This window comes from Dermochelys coriacea, chromosome 5 (genome assembly GCF_009764565.3).
Source record: "Dermochelys coriacea isolate rDerCor1 chromosome 5, rDerCor1.pri.v4, whole genome shotgun sequence".
Lineage (NCBI taxonomy): Eukaryota > Metazoa > Chordata > Testudines > Dermochelyidae > Dermochelys > Dermochelys coriacea.
In genome coordinates this window covers 88073711-88097590 of record NC_050072.1, presented here as the reverse complement: position 1 = coordinate 88097590, position 23880 = coordinate 88073711, and the positions used below count along the sequence as shown (strand labels likewise).

The following is a 23880-nucleotide window of genomic DNA, read 5'->3' as shown; positions in this document are numbered from 1 at the left end:
TGGTGAGCCTCCACCCCAGCCCCATATCAGTTGCTTTACAGCTCAATTTAGACTCAATAGTGGGGTAACTGAGGCTATTCAATATTAATAACTAACCCTTAAAAGGAACCAAATAGTGAGATATTAAATTCTATTGAAGGAATAAACGTATTTGTTATTCAAGATTAGAAAAAATTTTCACAAATCCCAGAAAGACTCAACAAATATAGGACAACTGGGCAACTTAATGGGAGCTGTAATAGGTACAATGCAGGGTAATACATATTAGAAGGGACAATGTACTTTAAACTGTTTGCACACACTGATGAGTTCTGATTTACTTATAAACTCTCAGGGGAAGTGGGGAAGGGAACAAAGCAAAAACTCTAGGAATCACCATGAAAATCTCAATGAAGCTGTTTGCCCAATGTACGGTGGAAATCCAAAAGGAAATAACGAATCACGCAACCTGTTCTCCTTTCTCAGATGAGAAATTCCAATGATTTTAGAAGGGGGTCAATTGTTTTCAGAGAACAGAAAATAATACAGAAAATATAATGAAATTCTAAATTGATGGGATGAGCTTAATTTGAATCCTGCATTTAAGGTTGGTCCCTTCATCTGAGAAAAGTCATAACAGAACTCTAAAATGTCAAGAGGACTATACAATAATTCAAGGCATGAGAGCGTCCATATAAAGACCAAAATTATGTTACTTAGTTTGGAGAAAAGAAAAGTAAAAGTTCAGCTAGAAATAAGGAATATAAAGAAAGAAGGGTATTGAAAAAAGAACAGCGTCCCTGAGTTCTGCATCACTACTCCAACAAACCCTGCCTCCAACCTCTGGTCCAGCACATTACAATCACTAGAGCGTCCCTTGTGACTAAGTTTGAGGAATGGGAATTGATCTCTTCCTTCTCTACCACAGCAACCGTAACTATTAGCTTCCTTCTTGGTGACCCAGTTCCAATATCTGCAACTACACTTCACAACCATGGGAAAGTTTGATGTTTCAGCTATAATGATCACCAATAAAATAGTTACCATCACTGACATTTAAAGTAGCCCTGTCAGGTTTCAGAATAAACACCTCAATGCAGTGTTCAGACAGTTTACACCTCTCAGATGTATTGTTTCAGTCTGTCCACAGACTCCAGAAGACAATACTGTAGCAGTTTGTGCTCATTTACCATTAAGATTCCCCTCTGGCGAACATATAGATTAGAATAGATATTTGTTTTCTTTTTATGAAAACACATACTGGAGCCCAAGTATGTAGAAAATTCAAAAAGAAGATAATTATGCAACAACGTATGCCACTGCATAATCACATTATACCATACATAAGGCCTTCGCAATAATAGAATGAAAAGAGCACTTAAAATCAATAGTAAAAAAAATAATGTGTATAAAATGAAATACATTTTAACACAATGTTTAATTAACCTTTGACACTCACCGCAGCAAGAAATTATTGAAGTGAAAGCTTAGGAAATTGAAAAATGAATCAAACAAGGCAGGATACAATTGCAGTACAAGGAGTATCAATATTCTTGCTTCATTGCACAAATTAATAACCACTGAGGATCAAGAAAAGTTCCCCCCTTTGTCGAGTATTGCAAAAATGCATGTGTAACTTGGATTCTAGACATCACCTCTGAGGCACTAAGCATCGTCCACTATCGTTGAGGTTGCTGGGAGTGGAGAGGCCGAGCATCTTTTAGGATGGTTTTCTAGGGGGTTGGGGCTCAGAACATCAGAAACCAGATTCAATAGATACTACCACCAAAGGTTTTTGCACTTGCACTGATTTGCTTTTTTTTTTTAAAGTAATGGTTTCCATTTATTTTCAGGTTTTATTTTTTTTAAATCTTAGACCATATGATCCAAAAAAATAAGAACAGTAAAATATTTTAACTACTTTAATACAATAAAAGTGACAGTGAAGGAAAATCACCACTCCACTGTACATAGCAACACAAAAAAGATTGTGCATTACCTTTTTATTCCTCAGATCACACCCTCTAGAATTTTTAGTGGAATAATCTAAAAAAATTATCTTGTAGAAAGTAAAATTAAGATTTATCTTTACCTATTTATTTGGATAGCCCTTTCAAAGCAATTCTTTAAATTCCATTGCTCTGCTTGAGCTAGTAGGCTTGCAGCAGCATATATTGCACATGCTCCAACTTATCCACTGAAACTCAGTAACCATCATTAAAGAAAAAAGAAAAGGAGTACTTGTGGCACCTTAGAGACTAACAAATTTATTAGAGCATAAGCTTTCGTGAGCTACAGCTCACTTCATCGGATGCTCACGAAAGCTTATGCTCTAATAAATTTGTTAGTCTCTAAGGTGCCACAAGTACTCCTTTTCTTTTTGCGAATACAGACTAACACGGCTGCTACTCTGAAACCCATCATTAAAGAAACATACCCAAATGATTTCTTCTTGATGATACTGTTTCCAGTTCCTTCCAATGTCACTGAACATCAGGAGGTAGCTTGTTACCCAGTCCGAACTCCCATATCCACCTTGGGTAGCAACTGCAGTGATCTCAGTTCTCTCACCAAGATCAATCTGGAGCCACTGATATTTGTTGGACACAAGAGGAGACCAACCACCAGCTCCTTTGAGAGTAAAGGGGGAAACAAAAGAAAAAAAGAATAGAATAAAAGTTGTAGAAAGATACAAATTATTAATTCATAATAGGAGTAAATGTCAAACCTAAGTATAAAAAAGACTAATTAAATTCACACTACAGATGACCTAGAAATGATATATTCACTATTACCTGTGAGTGCCATAAAAAAAAATTCCCTGAAACAGTTTGAATGGAGGAATCTGAGCAAAAAATACTAAGATACATTGTTATTTTGCTTTACTATTTTTTTTCCCTGTCATCCTGTATCCCTCTTTTGCAATGGACGTTTCAGTGTACAGTATATGTTTGTTAATTATAATAATATTCTTCACTTAGACAATGTCTTCATGCCGAGGTCTCAAAACATTTTGACAAATCATAATTAATTTTGAAAAACCATAATTTACAAACCATAAATACAAACCACAATAATTTTCCCACAAAGTAAATATTTATATGTCTATTTTTATGTTGGGTGAAGTGAGGTAAGTGTATGGAGGGACTTCATATGATTTTCCAAAGCCACCAATCAGACAACAGCAGATTCAGGAACACAAACTAAGGTCCTGATCCTGCAAACACTTATGCACATACTTAATCAGTAGGGCTACTAACAGGAGAAAAGTTAAGTCTATACATAAGTGTTGCAGGACCAGGGCTTACATCTTGTACTCTATCAAGAAACTAGTACACTTTGGACACTATATAAATAGTAGTAGTAATAATTCCTAAACAGAACATTTGATTTAAAAAAAGAGTTAAGTTTATAAGTGTGTTTCACTGAAATATACTCATAATCAAAATCAATATTATACTTTCAGCACCAATTTTCTACATCTTTTTAAAAGGACCCAAACAGAAAGAGGTGTGGAAATGACAGTTGGACCCAACCTGTTCTCTGTTATCAGTTTCTTCACGATCATCCCAACCGATTTACACAGCCCAGCCCACCCTAAACACAAAGTGCAAAAAACAAATTATTAGTAGATTAATCTCATAAAATAGGAAATGGGACTTTATAATCTCCTATGAATTTATCAGGACCACTATTTTTATTTTTTCCACATATTAGTGTACAAAGTTATGATGTGGTGGGCAGAATTACTGGGGCGCAGTGACAGTGAATGAGGAAGGGTTATATTTTATTTTGTTTAATACAGTCAGATAAAAAGAGCCACTTTCCCCAGACGCTAGACATCCTTGACAAATGTTTAAGCAACACACTAAATAGCAGCAATTTCTACCATATGCAGCAGCAGCCAATATAAAGTTGAGAATAATGATATATCAGTTCATTTCCATACATTTTAACATTTATGGGTAGCTTAATGTGCACAATGTTTTGTAATAAAAGGGCAATTATTGGGTTTTAGAGTTTGCAGGATTGTGACTCACAATCTCAACATTAACTCTTTTTAAATTACTTTTATTTTACAATTTTCCTTGGTTTTTTGAATGAGCCTTGAACATTTAAATCAGCTTGGTGTAAATGCTCTGGAGGAAGAGAGCTCTGCTCTGGCCAATCATGGAGGGCACGTCCATAATGTTATAAACCCCCATTTACAATGCATTTATGTACTACTTCAACATAACAGCTTCCCTGGTTTAAACCCCTATGGTAAAATTTAAAAACCTAGTTGCCTAATATCAGTCTATTAAACAGATGCTTCTGTCTAGGCACCTTAATTAGGATTCAGAAGTATAAATAAGAGCACAGGTGGCAAAATCAGGGCCTAAATATGTCACTAGAGTACTGTGCTTTGAATATGATTACAATTCAGCATTTATAGACTGGCTGGTTTCTCTGTTTTTATTTATTTATGTTTTTCTTCTCAATTTCTCCATCATTTCTGTATTACCTTACAATTATGTGACATCTTTTTTCATTTAAAAATGTACTCAATTATCAACAAACAGCTTGAGAAGTGGGGTAAGAAAAATTCAGCAGCCACATGAAGTATGCTTCCACTATACTAATATTGAGTCACCACACAATGCCACATAGATGGAAGCATGAACTGTTGGAACACCAAATGCTAGATTCTCTTCTGTGCCAGAGAGCCACTTCTCACAGATACTGGGAGAAGGCAGCAGTGGGGATGGTTATTTCTCCCTAACTTTCAGGACTAGCCACAGACCTAACACAGTTTAGAGCTGCTGCTTGGCTTCTCCAAGTTGTGCTACTGGTATAAAGTCCTTAATACACCTTACACCAGAGGAGAATACGTATAGCAGAGCTTCATCATACTCTGTCCTCGCCCCACCCCATGTCCTTTGACATGCCCATCATTGCAGGGGATGGGGCACAGGCATAGCACATAACTGTGGCACATCTGTTTCAGCAGGAAAACCCCTCTGACAGAGGAATTCTCTACTGGTCTTTTGTGACCAGATATGACCCCTTTGTAGTACCTGAGTTGCACAAAGGGACTATAACTGCATAGAGAATCTGGCCTTGAATCTCCCTGTTAATCACAAGAAGTGATGCATTTATATAGTGGAATCACATAAAGATGACTACAGTGACTACCAATAGCATGCTTGTTCAAATAAGTAGAGATTTCATTTTTTAAATGTCAGGACTACTAAAGTGAAATGATCATGATCAGATCTGCAGAAGCATCCATAGTACAAACACAGTTTTTACAGGAGTAATTCTATAGTTTTGTCATTTATCAAATTTTCCCTTAAGCAGATACCTCTCAATTACATCAAAGGGAAACATTATACAATGTCCAACAAAGTAATCAGCAAGCAAAGAAGGGATCATTTGCATAAGATACATATATAGTCCATGAAAATGGAATTGTAAAAAAGCGTCTGTACAATAGTTTAAAAGAACAGATGCAATTGCATAAGTTTTGTCTCATTGTTTCAATAAGATTTAAAAAAAAAAAAAAAGTCAACCTCTGCATTGCATTTAAGCTTTCCAGAAACTCAAAGCACTCTTGGTGAAATCACAGAGATAGGTTTTCTAACAATCATTAATTATTATGAATGAGTTGTTTTGTTATTAATTGACGATCAAAAATATTTCATTACACAAAAAAAGCTCTTTACTAAGTCAACTAAGGTCAAGTGCTGCTTACATCCACCACAATTTACAACAAAAAAAGCCACTGAGTTGAGAGAAATGTCTGTTTTGTTTGAAAATAAATGTTTGGAGGTTTGTTCAGTATTTATTTGAAATTTCCTGTGCTGTAATAATCTTTTCTACTGGTATTTCAAGTTGCTGGCCACAGGTTCTGTAGATCAAATTCACTGTACCTCTAAAATTACATCAAGCAAATCAGGGTCTTCCTTCATTTAGCTCATGTGAAGATTAGTTCATGTTTCCAGGATTCTTGAAGCACTGGCCACATAGGATTACAAATGTAAATTATGGTAAACATCTGTGATTCTCCAGTTTGAATCTGGGCAAATCAGCAGTAACTGAATTTAGGGCTAAATCATGTCCTTTAGGAAAAACACTAAACAACAGCTAAAAAACTCTATGTAATTAAAGTTGTAGGGTTTCCATGAGGTGGACAGTGTTGAATTTAGAGCTATGACCTTAACCAATGCATGGATACCTCTAAACCCATTGGCTCAATGTCTCCCATGTTACTCCATGGGCATCCTGACCCCACACCAACCACTATTGCTTTCTGAGCAGCTATAAACCCCTTCATTTCACACCTACAAATTTCCTATGATCTGCTTCATTAAAAAAACCACAGTAAAATTAACACTTATTGGCAATCTCAAGAGACAGATCAAGGACTGTAATGATCTCCTTAGGAATAAGGTGTATTTAGTGGAACAGTGTGGTGGCATTTACACTGTAATGTAAAGGGTTAATACCTCCACTACCTTGGCCTGAAGCAAAGTCTTTGATGTGTGTTCCTTAGTGCTTGGTAAATAGGGAGGCAAATAAAGAGCCACAAAAGTTAGTGAATAGAGGGTAAGAGTACATATCAGTGTGAACATGGAACTCCGTAACTCCAATAAAGGAACATTTAAATTTCACTAATTTGTGCAGTAATCTTTGTTATCTTTGTTATGTGCCTGGTCCAGCAACCTCAATTCGGGCATTTCCTAATTTTTGAGTTGTTGAATTTGAAACTTTAATAATGTTCGTCTAACATAGCTTTTTTGTTTCTCATATTTATATAAGACATATATTTTGTTTCAATCATTTACCTTTTGTTGTATTTCCCACAGCCTTTCTTTGAGCGGGGGATGGGAGGGAGGCATTTTCCACCCCTCATGGACAAACTCCCCTGGAAAATACAGAGCACTAGTATGCGTAGCTCTGAATTAGGAGCCCTAGGCAGGTTGCTGTTGTCTCTGATCACCTCCTTAACACTTTGTCAGAAGAGATGTCTAATACAATCTTCTTTATTGCCCATTGTCCCTTGCTGCAATTGTCTCCGTCGGGGTTATCTGCACAGAGCGTGCCTGAGGGATCTACAGTGAGGTTTTAAAAGCAAACATAACACAAGTACTCTTTATGGGTAACATATCTGACAGAAGTGGTGCAAATATCTAATAAAAATAATCCTGAATGTGTACCTACTTGTAGTATTAATTACAACTATGAAAAATCCCTTAAATATTTATTGTGTGCTGAAAGCTGGGATTCTCATTAAATTTGCAATTTTAGCTCAATGTGAAAAGCTACCATTCCTTCCACCTCTTATGTCCCAGACCCTTTCCTTTATAAATCTGTGTTTTACCATTTTGCTTTAGCAGCACTTTGTCTTTTGGAGTCACTTGACAGGCTAACGGAGTGTCCCCTGCTTTGTACTCTTCCGCCCATCAGTCTGCCAGAGTCTACAATGTGGTCAAACACCACACAGTTCCCATCAGCCAGCTGTTGGTACTTACTGAGTTCCAAACACCCAACACTTACATATAAAACTGCTAATTAAGATATAGGATATAAACATTTTAAAATGACTTCTTTTTGAATATTTTAGATAAGCCTAACTATTTTAGAATACCCCCAGCAAACAAATTTCTGAAATGTGACAATTAAATATTGAGACTCATTTGCACATTATAAAATCTAAGAAATGGACCGTTTTCAATAGTTATTAATATGTAAACATTGAATCATGAACTCTCATTCATTACAATTTCTGCAATGTTTGTCGTCTAATATTATTTGTAAAGTTAATTAGATGTAAAATGTGTTTTACATTGAACTTCATTGCATGCAATACATTTTGCATTATTTTTTAAACAGAGAATGTAATTTTGCAGGATAAGCCACATTAAAGGATCAGACAGAATGTCTTCATCATCATCAAAAGAACCTCAATCAGTTACAGCTCAATCAGTTATTTGAGCAACCATTTCAGTTGCTGAGCCATAAGCAAGGGCCATGTCTGCAGCTTCTCACTAGACCCTGGGGAAATTCACAGGAGGAGAGTTGCTCTTTTTAAAGCATGCAGGAGAAGAGCTCTCCATCTGTGCATCTCCTATAGCATGAGGAATGTAAGCTACTCAACTATCCTGTCAGCAGGCCCCTTAGCCCCTGCCTTCCCATCTTCTAGTTCACTGCGGCCCCTCACCACTACCCTATGCAGGTTTTGACTTCTGAATACATACATTTTGATGCATATCTTTTATATGTATAATTTCAGAAAGTATAACAATTATATGTTTAAAACATTATAAACATAACAACATAGGTATGCACAACATAAGTGAACAGAAGAAACCTGGAGGGGGCTGAGAAGAAGAGCCAGGCAGTTGGAGGCAGACGATGCTCTTTAGGATTTAGAGCAGATGACAGTAGCTGAAGGTCTTGAGAGTGGAGCTGCCCAGGGAATTAGTGAAACAATCATATTCACTGTGTTTAAAACTTTACATTCCCAGCAGAGAAAGCATGAAATGATGATTGAGCTTTCTCACCTGGCCTCACAGCTTGTCAGGCTGCCCCACTCCTGCTGCTTCATGTGAAAAGCTTTTCGAAGTATAGAACAGAAACTGGAGCACCAATTAAAGTGTATCTCAGGTGTGCTACCCCATTATTTTTTATACTGCTATACTACTTCCTTTTGCTGCCTTGGTGTGTAAATTAAACCAATTTACAGCAGCTGACAGCAATGTATCCTTGCTCACACCAGTTTATCAGTGCATAACTTACACCATCTTTTATGTCACCGCTTAATGTGGTCATATTATGATGAGTCAAACTTTTAACAAACATATATAGTATATGTGTCTTTTCTCTGGTTAACAAAGCAGCATATTTCCCATATGGAGAAATCCATGGAAGTTGATTTTACACTGAATTCAATAGTTAAACCAGGGATGAATTTGGCTCCACATGCTACAACAAATTTTCTTGATAAAACCTACTGGTAATTGTGATTTAATGTGCTTAGAAAAATTTAATTTCATGAGTTAAATAAAATTAAGTAGCTAGCAATGTCAGTGGAGATAAAACAATGCTAAAATATATGGAGAAGTAAATATCTTGTTTTACTTTTCCTCAGGCTAAATAACAGAATCATACTTTAAATAAATTAAATGTTCATAAAACTGCAATCATACTTGTAAGCAAACTAGCTAAGCAAGGTTTTTATAGAGTTGTCTACCAAACAGCAGGAGCCTGTATGCTTGCACTAAGATAGTAGATCATTTTTAGGACTCAAAAATTATTTTATTGAGCAGATATTAACTCTGTTTAAAGATATGAGACATAATAAGAGCAACAGGAAACTGCAGCAATTCCAAAAACAGCAAATGGACACTGAACAGTGACACTGAGCTTTTTAAAAAACTGTATCTAAGGTCTATATCTAATCGCCACTTGAATGACCTTAATGTTTTTGCCTCTGCAGTCTTATCCTATAGTTATGTTGGGGGTTGGGAGAAAACTCATTGGAGTTGGTGGGCATAACAACTGCCTTCCATTCATGCTAAATTAAATACACCTTTGATTAGTTCAAGATTCAGAATTATGTAGGTAGAGGGGTTTCACTATGGGCTGAATGAAACATAGGGGTAGGAAATTGATTTTGATTGTAGCTGTGTGTCAGTATATGTGTGTGGGAGAGGGGACATAAACACTATAGAACCAGACAGAGAAGGAGCAAAGAAGCTCCAAATGCCCCCAGAGAAGCACTCATAGTGTGGCCATGAGAAACAAGCCTAGAGAGAGTGCTGTGCTTTTGATGGCTCACAGAGGTTTGGAGCTGTGATCAAAGAAACTATATCCTATTGTTTTATTTCTCTCACATTCAAGGAAATAGGACCGTATGTGCATTCTCTGTAATTAAACAGACTTGCATCAAACAAATCTCTCCATTGCACCTCCTAATGGAAACAACACCCAACTTTGGCTATCAGCTCAGGTCCAAAGAGGTTACACTGTACACCTCTGATGCAAATTTGTATTTTGTGAATAGGAAGAAAATAAAATATTTCCTTGTTGCACTGCACATTAATTTACACCCTACTTATATTCCTGCTCCCATTACTTACATCAAAATAACATTTATTTACTGTCATAATTGTAGTTTTCTAAGACGATTGTCAATGTGAGTCCCCATTCTCAGATAAGTTTGCCTGGATAATAATCCAGAATCTTCTCCAAAGCAGTGTCCATTGAGGCCCCTTATTTTCGCCTCTTTCCTCATGCAAATTCCAAGGATGTACAACCTTGAATTTCCACAAACACGTTTCAAATCTTTCCACTAGTTTATTAATCCCTTTTCAGGAGACTTTGAAGTAGTGGAGAAGGTGGTGGACAATCATGGAGAACCACTTACCCCAGCATTTCTCCTTTAGAATATGGATCCCCACTATCAGGAAGTTAAGAAGTCATGGCCCACTGTGAGAGGAGCAAGAGGATATTAGTTAAAAAGCACTGCAAGATTGCCCTCCTGTATTGTGAATCATGGGTGCAATCCTGGTCCCATTGAAGTTAATGGCAAAACTTCCATTGACTTCAACAGACACAGGGTTTTAACCCATATCTAGAGGCCAACTTGAAGGAAGGCACAAGAGCATATGATTCACCAAGAAGCTGCTTAGGATACTTCAGTGATGGAATTAGTGTGAAGGTGTGACGGGTTCGGTAACAGAGACCCCCCTTGGGACTGTCACCTGATGTGCTGAAACTACCTTTGAGCCCATTTTCTCTGATGGCTTGGGACTCCAGAACCCTTCTTGTCGAGCCAGACATGCTAGCCTACTGCAACACAGACCCAGGGTCTGAACCACTTCTCCAAAGCTGTAGACTTAACTCAGCAAGTACTCATGTCTCCAGCACCCAGATACCCAGCTCCCAATAGGATCCAAACCCCAAATAATCCATTTTACTCCGTATAAAGCTTATACCGTGTAAACTCATAAATTGTCCACCCTCTATAAAGGGATAAAGAGATATGCACAGCTGTTTGCTCCCCAGGTATTAATCACTTACTCCGGGTTAATTAATAAATTAAAGTGCTTTTCTTAAGTATAAAAAGTAGGATTTATGTGGTTTCACGTATTAATAGATGGAACAAAGTAAGTTACCAAGCAAAATAAAACAAAACACGCACATCTAAGCCTAATACATTAAGAAACTGAATACAGGTAAATCTCATCCTCAGAGGTGTTCCAATAAGCTTCTTTCACAGACTAGACTCCTTCCTAGTCTGGACCCAATCCTTTCCCCTGGTACAGTCCTTGTTAGTTCCAGCTCAGGTACTAACTAGGGGTTTTCACATGACTGCAGCCCTCCTTGTTCTGTTCCTCCCTCTTTTATAGCTTTGGCACAAGGTGGGAATCTCTTGTCTCTTTGGGTCCCCTCCCCTCCTTCTCAATGGAAAAAGTACCAGGTTTAAGATGGATTCTAGTTCAGGTGATCACATGTCACTGTAAGACCTCCTTCTTCATTACCTAGTAGCTGGGAGACATGTATACAGGAAGGTTTACAAGTAAACAGAGACATTTACAACCAATTGTCCTAGTTAATGGGAGCCATCAAGATTCCAAGCCACCATTAATGGCCCACTCTTTGCATAATTACAATAGGACCTCAGAGTAGTAGTTCATATTTCTAGTTTCAGTTACAAGAATGATACATTCATACAAATAGGATGAATATATTCAGTAGGTTTTTACCTTTGTAATGATACCTTACAAGAGATCTTTTGCATGAAGCGTATTCCAGTTACATCATATTCACATTCATAAAGCATATGGATTGCAACATCACAGAAGGCATGCTTTTGACCTACATGAATGTGAACAGATATCTCCAGGTACCTGAACCCCAGTTATAACAGTTACATTTACATTCTCCATTTGGAGAGCCTTTGAACAGAGATGGACTAACCCTGTTTTAATACTTATATTCTACAAAAAGTCTGGGAAATTGCAGATAAGTTTGGTCCGGTGTAGGTAATAACTTAAGAGGCTTCCTGAAAAGTATGGAGCCAAATCTCCCTCAATGTGAATAAGGAACCAACTGGAACTTCTCCTCTGGCAAGAAAGATTCACAGCCGTGGAGTTCATCAGGGCTCTAAGAAATATCATTTGTGCTCTGCTGAAAATAGATTTTGATTTGTGTATGTGAAGCCACATGGACTTGACAGGACAGCTGAATCAACACATCTCATGCTATATGTGCTCTGTGTGACCAATCATCTAGATATAGAAGATACCTTGACAACAAAGAAAAATGGTTATGACACCAGGCATTTGGTGAAAATCCTCATTGCCACAGAAAGACTATAGGACAGCACACAACATTGGTTGAGATCTTTTCATACACAGGAGGCATATCGCTGGGAGATGTACAAATTAAGACTTGCTGCTTGGAGCTGAAAGCAACTGACAAGCTGCTCCCACTAGTAGAAGAAAAGTATTTTGGGAAGAATCCTGGCTTCCTAGAAGTTGAGAAAAGCTCTACATCTGGTAACAGAAGGGAGTGGACATTCTCTTTTGTTCTTTCAGGAGCTGATCTAAAGGAATCATATTTTGCCAGTACTGCTTTATAGTTGGCAACACTCAACCATAGTGTGGCAGAGGAAAAAGCCAGAAGCCTCCAAAGCACTCTATCCTACAGAGATTCCTCATAGGTACTCACGACAAATGAAGAGTTCAAAAGACATTTGAACAATGCAGAACATAGGGATGCCCCAACCATGCACTTTTCCTCCATAGATTCATAGATACTAAGGTCAGAAGGGACCATTCTCCAAAAACATCCTCTACCCCAGGGCCAGTAAGAGAGCTGGGCAAAGACGTCAGTTCAGTAGCCCAACATCACCAGAAGATTCTTGCACTGTACAAGTGGGATCAATCATGATTCAGGTCGCTTTGTACTTGTGACCCAATGCAAAACAAATGCAGCTTGACTAAGAGTCGAACCACTGATTTTAGACTGAGTAGAAAAAAGAAACAAATATTTTTATTTCACTTTCCATTTTGGGTTGTCAGACTCATGCTCAGCATGTCAAGAATTTAAATTTCTAAAAAGTGGCAACATTAGTCTTACTTGAAGAAAAATGAAAGTTACTAATAAACATGTACAACAAGTATCATTTACTATAGCAAACCTCAGTTAAGATGTTTGAGAGCCATTTTCAATCTAACTCAAGATGATAGCACAGCACTGGGAAATGATACTTGTAATCACAGGGCCAATTCAGCTTTCACCTACCCCTTGAAGTCAGTTGCATGAATGTAGCTAACCTTATTTTGGTCGCAATCTTCTGTGTTGATAGTTATTCAGATGTGTCCCATTTTGCTTTCCATCTTCTGAAGCCTTTGAAGACATTTTTTCTCAATCAATCATTATTTAAATATATTCCAGTGGGCTATTTCATAACGCAGTGGCTGACATGATGCATCAAAAGGACAGCTATTTGGCAACAATTCAAAGAGTTATCAAAGCCACTATTCTCTTTTCAGCTTTTCTATCAGCATAACAATGTAAAGCAATATGGACTGACTGCCTACACTAGATGACTCCTTTTGCATTATACGGGAGTCTACTATACCATAGTTATACAGTTTGATACAATTAATAGTATACTCTGCACTTTACAAGTAGATTACAAAAAAGTAAGATATGCCAAACAAATACCTCACAGTTTTAAGACATTTTATAACAGTTTGTGAAGACAATACTATGAAACTGATTCACATCTACTAACCTGCTGAGCCTTATCCCCAGGGAAGGCAAGTGTTTGCTGAGATTCTGCCAGAGCAGGGCACCTTTAACCCTCATCAATTTCTCCCTGGGGGCCCACTGGTAGACACTACTTTGATAATATATCAATTCGGTGCACCCTTTAGCTGCACCTAATGCCCAGCCAGCATTGCATGTTTTTGCTCTTGTGCTGATCAGCTGACATGAATTTCTTTTGAGCATATATTCTGACTTCTTACCAGAGCTGAATGTAGAACAGATTAAATTTTGGGAGCTTGCCTCATTCACAATAAATCAGTGGTCATCAACCTGCAGCCCACCAGGGTAATCCACTGGTGGGCTGCAAGACAGTTTGTTTACATTGACCGAGCGCAGACACGGCGATCCACAGCTCCCAGTGGTCATGGTTCACCATTCCTGGCCAATGGGAGCTGCAGGTAGCGGCAGCCAGCACCTCCCTGCAGCCCGTGCTATTTCACACAGTTCCTATTGGCCAGGAACGGCAAACCACGGCCACTGGGAGCTGTGGGCAGCCATACCTGCAGACAGCCAATGTAAACAAACTGTCTCGCAGCCCGCCAGAGGATTACCCAGACGGGCTGCAGGTTGCCCACCACTGAAGTAAATTGTATAACCGGTGTCAAACCCATGGGGGTAACTCTGCTTTTGATCCCATTGTAGTCCCCTCGAGAGTACCGTCACTCAGATCTCAGGCTTCTGCTGTAACCTGTCTTGGGGTGGCAACTTGTATTCCTCTCCCTTCCTCCAGACTGGGGATTTAAGCTGAAATTTCCTCCTGTAATCGTTCCCTCACTGTGATCACCTTAGCAAGTCTGAGTTTAGTTCACTGGCTGTCCTGTTATTTCCCAGGGACAATGACAGCATTTACCAGTGTCTGGTCAGCCTACAGAAAGCATAGTATGTATTTAGAACAAAATAATTACAGAGAAAATAAATCTTGAAAGCAAGCAACAGCTTATCTGCACTGTTTTACCAGGTGGCACCCATTTTTCATATGGAGACCCTAGTCAGTTTCCAAGTGCTTCAAACCTGTCTAGTAGGGTTTTCCCTTACTGGACAAAGTCTCATCTCAGTTCTTGATAGAGTGAGAGGGAACCTTCACCTATAACAGGCTTCCCACTTTAAACTATTCTAAGTTTTTTGGACCTCTTGAACCCAGTTAAAACCAGTCAGTGAATTTTCTCCCAACCGGTAGTACTTCTGCCAACTTTATTGACCTGTCTAGAAATTTGCCATAATTACCCCCAGCAATGTTAGATTCTCATTTTTGCTTAGTGACATTCATTCAATCACTGCGCCGCCTGCCTTGTTTCAACCAAGTAAGTAGCAAAATCAAGGGAGAGGGGAAAAAGAGTCACATATTGGGGAGTAGTAAATAATGAAAAGGACAGGCCCCTAATACACAAAGATCACTTTGAGTGCAAGGAAACAGTGTGTTTTAATATAACTAAATATAAATATATACATATAGGGAACAAAGAACATAGTCATACTTACAGGATGGGGAACTCTATCCTGGGAAGCAGTGACTCTGAAAAAGATTTGGGGATTGCAGTGGATAATCAGCTGAATGAGTTCCTAGTGAAACTGAGGCCAAAAGAGCTAATGTGACCCTTGGATGCATAAACAGAGGAATCTCGAGTAGGACTAGAGAGGTTACTTTACCTCTCTATTTGGCACTGGTGTGACAACCATTGAGATACTGAGTCCAGTTCTGTTGTCCACAATTGAAGAAGGATGTTGGAAAATTGGAAAGGGTTCAGAGAAGACCCATGAGAATAATTAAAGGATTGGAAAATGTATTTTAGTGATAGACTCAAGGAGCTTAACAAAGAGAGCTTATTTAGCTTAACAAAGAGAGGTTAAGAGGTGACTTGATTACAGCCTGTTAGTACATACATGGGGATCAAATATTTAATAATGGGCTCTTCAATCTAGGAGAGAAAAGTATAACACTACCCATTGACTGAAAATTGAAGTTAAAAAAATTCAGACTGGAAATAAGGCATACATTTTTAACAGTGAGAGTAATAACTATTAGAACAATTTACCTGGGGTTGTCGTGGATTTTCCATCACTGATTATTTTTAAATCAAGATTGGATTTTTTTGTTGGTAAAAGATCTGCTCTAGGAATTATTTTGGGGAAGTTCTATGGCCTGTGTTATACAGGAGGTATAACCAGGTATCTACTAGATGATCACAATGGTCCCTTCTGGCCTTTCAATTTATGAATCTATAAAAAATATTTCATAAAAATAAATCAGAAGTTTCTCAGTTCTCCACAGATGGTAACAAGAAAACATCCAGAAAAAAAATGCATTTCTCATTGAGTTCCTGGGCTAAGGCTACCACACTCAGATTCTGAGCTGGTTGCTTTGTATAGTATCCCATTTCTGGTTCCATATGTATTGATGTGGTGGTAAACAAACAAAGGAAGCAACCAACATTCAAAATGGATCTACATATTAATCATATCAATATATGTTATAGCAAAACAAAAGGAAGATTTAACTCAAATACATGATGCACTAGGCTCTAGTACTGGTAAACAACTGTCTTTCACGCAAAGCACTGGCCCTCACAAAGATAGGAATTTAGCCCCCTTTCCATGGGAACTGTTTTCTCTCTGTTTAGCTGCCAATGAATTCTGAATGTTGGTTTATCCTTCTATAGGAGTCTTATCAAAATGTCTTACTCGTTGCTGGCCCTTGAAGTTTACGCAAGAAAACTGCCACAACGCAAAGTGATCTTTTTACCTCTGACTGCTATAGATTTCAGCTACCTCCCACCAGCATGTAAGAATTCAGTTCTTTTTATGCTTTCTTTGGCTTCTTTTTCCCTCATCCCTGAGAACATGAACATCCTCACAAAACAAACCATCGTCCAGTTTAAACTTTGTCCTTTTTTCCAGCCTAGCATTGGCCTCAAGGCAGGGGACTGTGTCATTATTTTTCAGAGTATACGTGAATAGTACAAAAAAAGTCATTTGGCTTCAGTGCATATTATACAGAGAAGGAAGAAGCTTGTAGACCATAAATATTCACTACATTTTACTTTGACATTTTCCAGCTGGGAAGCTGCCTTGGAAATTAAATCAAGCTTCTTAGCTCATGATGTATGCCACTGCTTCTGACTAGTGAAGTGGATTGCATTGATAACCTAGAGGATTTAGTATATAGATCAAAATTCACTTTTATGATGCATGCCCTCCATTATGACTTGCATTCTACTGTGCTTATATATGGATCTCCCATCAGTACCTACAGCATAGTCAATGGGAAATCTATGCATTTAGGGAGAGCAGATTGTCACAGTCAGTCAATCTTCCAGGAAGACCTGAAAGGAGATTTTTGCTCTTATGTTTTGCTGTAAGAGCCCTTATCCGTTTATTCACGGATTTTTTCCATGTGGAATCACTCTGGGAATTTTCAGATAAAACCATTATGATAGCTGAAAGGATTATATCAAATTAAACCTCTAAAAAGATTTTGTATTGCATCAGTTTTGCTCTGAAGCTACAAAGAATAACTGCAAATTTTATATTTGTCTTTAAAAAGGAGTGATGTGTACACTATGGTACTCTATTACTTACTGGGTCTGTTGCTGAAACCTCTAGGTATATAAGTAAGTCTGTATTTCTGCCATGTCCATCACAATACTGCAGCATAAATCCTAGTGAATCGCTTTCTGCTGATGGCACTCTAGTAAAGACATTTCAATGCTGGAAAAGCTGATTCACTAATTCTGGCATCTTTCATAGCACAGATAGCATGGTGCAGTCTGTACAGTAGGCAAACAAAATGTTGGCACCTGCAGTTTCCAGGCAAAAATACTCCTCCTTCTATTTAAAACTAAAATGCTCAATTTTGTTTCCATTATTACAGATGTAAATTGCTACAACTAGCAGCTGGGAATATTGGCCAACTCCATCTGGTTACTGGCCTGCACACAGCTCTGACATACACAAAGGGATCATGATTTTGTAAGAAAGAAAACAAGTGAAATGTCACCTTTATGGTGTTTAAATCCTAATTTTTGTGTGCATATTTTTAACATTCCACTGCAAGCTAACATTTCTATGAATCAACTCTATGAATATTTCATTTGTTCTCAGTTTTACTCTATAGCAGTAATTGTCTCTCCTTTGAAGTACTATGATGTTTGCGTATGCGTGTAATTCTATATTACAAACACACTGTAGAACCTAACCATGTAAGTATGATTTTATTTGTTCAAATATTATTTCTGTAGTATAGTATTCCAGAGTTATACCTATGGTTCTTTGTACTCTGTATACTTATCTAATTGCATCCCCTAGAGTAGTTATTTTCAAAGAAGCTTGCATTAATAATCAAAGGCTCCTTTCAAAAAAACTGTATATCAGTCTATTAGCATCTTGTAATATCCCAGGATATAGAGGTTCACTTATGAGGTTCTATAGACATACTGTGCCAGATCATCTACTGTTGTACATTGGCATAGCTTTATTGAAGTCACTGTATTTTGTTTCCCGGCTAATCATCTTCATTAGATTAAAATCAAATGTGCCAGCATTTAAGCCACAAAAGGCATGCAAGAAATTATAGTTAAACCAGTTCATGAGTTTACTTACATTCTATGATTTTGCAATGACTAATATAATGTTTTAAAATTCACATTTTTATAGAGTTAGATTCTAATGAAAGCTATCTCATTTTTCCTCTAATCCATGGGAATTTCTGCTTCACTAGGTACTTCGTGTATCAGAGTTTATGGATTCTGATTGATATTATGCTACTGTGGAATTAATAAAGAAACCCTTCCTGCTGAGAATAAGCTGTATAGTAAGCATTCTAGAGCTGAGAAAGAGGACAAAAAGTATGTACTTCTGATTAGCCGATTTTAGATTGCTGCCAGCAATATGAATCTCATCAGCAGCACTATATTGTTATATCATGCTAAAAGAGGAAGAGGGTATAACTGTGTAGGGTTGGAAAACAGCATTATAGAAAATACAATTGAGCTAGACTAAGGGAAGTTCATTCTTAGCAAATATAATCACATCTAGTTGTCATAACCAATTGATTGCCATAACCAATAAGGCTTTGTCTTTTGGTTAGTTTTGTAGGGTATGTAAAACATATTATATGTAAATTACCAAGGTAAACTTTTTATTATTATTTCATGTGACTTTGAAAGACAAATTTTTAATCTCCTAACTACAAGTGAAGGAAAACAGGACTTCAATTCAGTTAGCATTTTGTGTTTTGGAACACAACTTCATTGTTCAGGAATCTGGAATTTTCATAGACTATTATAATAGTCTTCATTTATGATTTTAGGAAATATCATTTTAAGGTTTGTGAAACTAAACCAGCCAACTTCAACAGCCAAATGAGAATTTCTTATGGCTTTATAGTAGCATTAAGTAGCAACAATTTTACTGCATCTGGTGTAAAACTAATGCCCAACTAGCTATGTTTAAAGCTATGTTATAAAGCTATGTTTAACTTATAAAAAAATCTTTCACATTTGAAAATTGAGTATTTATGCAGATTTGGATCCTATCTTTTCAGAACATTATAGCCTCTTATATTTAATGACAAATCACTATGGACAGAATGCACTCCTACTGAAATTGTGTAGTTTAAAAAAAAACAGAGAGAAAAACCTTTAATAGTTACAGCATATGAAAGTTTTTTGCAGCTGTCAGAAAATAATATTCCTCGTTATATTTACTGCCAGAAAGCCAGTGGAGCTGGACACTGTAGAACCTTGGGCTGCTCCAGCCTAAAATTTGTGTTTGTCAGTCACTGTGAGACTTAAAAGACACGCAAACAGCCAACATTTCACCAATCTATGTATAACCTAATAATAATCATAGAATCCCTTCTGATTATTATCAACTAACTAACTGAGGTATCTTGTAACAATATGATATTTGTTTGGCATCAGTTTGGCAATTTAGAAATTAATCTGAGATCAAGATGACAAGCAGATTGGCAACTGTCTGTTAGAAAAACTTTATGGCTTGGAATAATCCCATCTCAATTGAAGATTATTCTCAACCTCTGGTAATGCATGGGTAACTAAAATGGTAATAAATAACCAAAACACAAACTCTTGGACAAAATGAAAGGCAAGCAATAAACATATCAGTAAATAGTTAGAATGTGATCGGATTATATTTCTGCTTCCTCTACATCTTTCTTTGTATGTAATTACTAATAACAGACATTAGGACAAATGGTTTGGATGAATAGTGTTTTCTGGTTGGTTGGTTTTAAAGGACCTTAGTGAAATGTGTGTTCATGGACAAACATATGATACAGGCAACTTCATTGAAATACTGATTATATGGCCAGAACTGTTGCCCTTCATTATAGACAAGCGCACTGTAGATCCTAAGAGTAGTTGAGCACTTTATACCGGTTTAAGCAATAAAGAGCAATAATTCATCAGTACATATTGCCAAAAAGTCACAGCTTCCACACTCCTGCTACGTCAGAAGACATGCTGTGGCAATTTATAAGAAGTGGCATTCCTCAGTGGATTCAGCAGAAGGTCAACTGCTTTTATTTGAAACCCTGCCCCTGTGCATTTTGAAGATTTGGGAGGAATGTTTTGATTTGAAACATTACTGTCTCTGACTGCACCTCAGGACTATCTGTGTAAGTTGGTATGAATTCTGCATCGTTTTAACATTGTTTGTATTATCAATTTGATTTAGACATATAGAGTGTTTAGTATAGTTTTCTGGGTGAAGTATATATGAGGTTGAATGTCTAATGGTGGAAGACCAAGATCCAGAACTGGGTCACCAGAACCCTCGTGCGGGGCTGGGGGCTGTCAAGTACCTTGGAGAGTGTTGATGAGTTCACATACCTGTGCTGCAATCAGAGTTCAAACAGTGGCAGCAAACCAGATGTTCTTCAATGAATAGGTCTCGCTGTCCCATGCACAAAGTCCATGTCTTCAAAACATAGTTAAGCTGAGACAAAGTTCAGGATCTATGAAACTTCTATATTACCAGTATTGCTATACAGGTCAGAAACCTGGACCCTCTTACAGACAGACTTGGAGTAGCTAGAGCCTTTCATCTGCACTGTGAGTGCCAAATCCTGAGCATAAAGTGGTTTGACTTTGTGGGATCTAGCAGAGATCTGACCCTCCTTCAATCACTCGTTACATCCAAAAGTGGCATTGTGTGCTCTTCGGTCATATTGCCAGGATGGACAAAAACACCCTAGCACACCAGCCTCTCAAATTTTCCATCAACACGCAAAGGGAAGCATGCCCTGAGCCTTTCTGGATGTTGCCCACAGGGCCACTCCAGAAATTTGTGAATTTGCAGGATTGACTCAGATCTGAGAACTTCACTACATGATACACGGTGTGATGCCATCAACCATGGTCATTCTCGCTGTCACAGTGGTACTCAGTAGACTATGCATGTTGGTTATTGTTAGGGATAGGCTTCAGTCAAAAAATTCATGACTTTCTAGGACGTCTGGAATTTCTTCTGGGGCAGGGCTGGATCAGTTGTCAGCTCTGGGGCTGCTGGAGCAGCGGCTGCTGAAGCAGCTGACCAGCAGCCAGCCCCAAGGCTGTGGAGAAGCAGGTGCCAGAACAGCTGGGTAATGGTCAACCAAGAGGCTGCCAGAACATCTGCCAGCCCAAGCGCACAGGCCGTCCGAACACCTGTCCAATGGCGAGCCCGAAGAACACAGGAGTAGCAGCCAGCCCTGGGCAGCAGTCCTGGGAACAGCTGGCCAATGGCCAGCCCTAGGGCTGCTAGAGCAGTGGCTGGGGTTGGATTAGACCCCCTGGGGCTACAGCAGCAGTGATCAGTCCCTACCGCAGGATCAGTCGCGGGACTGGAACAGCTGCAAGCTCAGTCACTGCTTTGTTTGTCCCCGAACCCATATTTTTAATAAAAAAGTCATGGACAAGTTGCGAGCATCTGTGAATTTTTGTTTATTGCCCGAGACCTGTCCCTGACTTTTACTAAAAATACAGAATCTCAACCTTCTATTGTGTCTAATGGTTGTGTTGATTTGTGTCTGGGGATTTGGGGGTGGGGGGATCTGTGTTGATCTGTGGCAAATTAGAAATGCGTGCTGCAGTTAGGAGTTGGGACACAAAGTCTTTCCAACACTATCTTATGTGACTGCATTCTTTTCTTTCATTATATAATGACTGGATGTCATAGTGAGTGAAAGGAGGCAGGTGTTTTCTAACTGGTGTGATTTTAAACTCTTTCCAGCATATTACAGTTGTGCAAAGTCAGTCAGTTTCAATTTTCAGGAATTTTGGCATAATGTTCTAGTGGAGTCAATTAAAAAAAAAGTGTTCCAATCACCACTTCAAATGCACAGCTTAACATTCATAAGAAGAATCCAAAAATTAGTCTGAAACTTGGCCAAAACTGTATGCCTTTGGATCCATCCCAGAGCTGATGATGGTATTAACAATGAGACCCACAAGTCAGAAGGAATGAAGATGCAGGATACAAAATCCCAAAAGGAAGATCAACAGGTTCCAACTTACTCATAATTAAATGTAGCTAAAGTCCCCTGCAGACTGAAAGAGGAAATTTTCACACTCGAAAGCTCTCTCTTGTACAGATGAACCTAAAGCTCCTCTTTGAGACTGCAGCAGTATGATTCTAAAAGCAGATGGAGTCTGACTGAAAGAAGGAAGGAGGTAAAAAAAGACAATGGCCTTGTCTACACTACTGAGGGAGATCAAATTAAATTATGCAACTTCAGCTACGTGAATAACGTAACTGAATTTGACATACTTAGATCTACTTAACATGGGGTCCACTCTACGCTATGTTGATGGGAGATGCTCTCCCATCAACTCCGCTTGTGCTTCTCATTCAGATGGAGTACAGGAGTTGACAGGAGAGCAATCTGTGGTCGATTTAGTGGGTCAAAGACCCACTAAATTGACCACCGATGCATTTATTGCCGCACATCGATATCCCAGTACGTATAGGCAAACCCTAGGTTGTCTCCTTTGTGGTAGACAGTAGTGTTGGTAGGCCTGTCAAGGTTCCTTCCCCACTCTGAGCTCTAGGGTACAGTTGTGGGGACCTGCATGAAAAACCCCCTAAGCTTATTTTTACCAGCTTAGGTTAAAACTTCCCCAAGGTATTTTTGTCCCTGGACTTTATTGCTGCCATCACCAAGTGTCTAACAAATATAACAGGGAAAGAGCCAACTTGGAAACGTCTTTCCCCCCAGAATCCCCCCAAGCCCGATACCCCCTTTCCTGGGGAAGGCTTGATAAAAATCCTTCCCAATTTGCATAGGTGAACACAGACCCAAACCCTTGGATCTTAAGAACAATGAAAAAGCAATCAGGTTCTTAAAAGAAGAATTTTAATTAAAGAAAAAGTAAAAGAATCACCTCTGTAAAATCAGGATGGTAAATACCTTACAGGGAAATCAGATTCAAAACATAGAGAATCCCTCGAGGCTAAAAACAGGTATATACATTCCATTCAGCACAACTTATTTTGTCAGCCATTTAAACAAAACATAATCTAACGCATATCTAACTAGATTGCTTATTGATTTTTTAACAGGAGTTCTGACCTGCATTCCTGCTCTGGTCCTGGCAAAAGCCACACACAGACAGAGAGAACCCTTTGTTTCCCCCCACTCCAGCTTTGAAAGTATCTTGTCTCCTCATTGGTTTATTTTGGTCAGGTGCCGGCGAGGTTGTCTTAGCTTCTTAACCCGTTACAGGTGAAAGGGTTTTTCCTCTGGCCAGGAGGGATTTAAAGGTGTTTACCCTTCCCTTTATATTTATGACACGCCCCCCCACCTCCCCCAAAATCACAGATAGGGTGAAACGCTGGCTGTGATTTCTTCCTGGAGCTCTAGGAGAAAACAGAATTAATAAGACACATGCACCTCTAAATATATTAACAAGTATATAAAGACTAACAATATTTTTCACATCTCAAGGACGATTTTAACCAGTTGATTCTGGGAAACTGTCACGGGAGAGTGCATCAGCCAATTTGTTAGAAGCTCCTGAGATGTGTTGTATGTTGAAATCAAAATCTTGGAGAGCTAAACTCCACCAAATAAGTTTT

The 23880-nt window shown here is 38.3% G+C and overlaps 1 protein-coding gene across 1 annotated transcript in view; it reads right to left on the bottom strand.

The window, feature by feature from the left end:
• Positions 1–23880, bottom strand: part of LOC119856113 (contactin-associated protein-like 4) — a 317632-nt gene that overhangs the window by 211832 nt on the left and 81920 nt on the right. The window contains exon 3 of the mRNA XM_038403253.2: positions 2417–2610. Coding sequence (XP_038259181.1) covers positions 2417–2610 — 194 coding nt within the window. The remainder of the gene's footprint in view (positions 1–2416; positions 2611–23880) is intronic.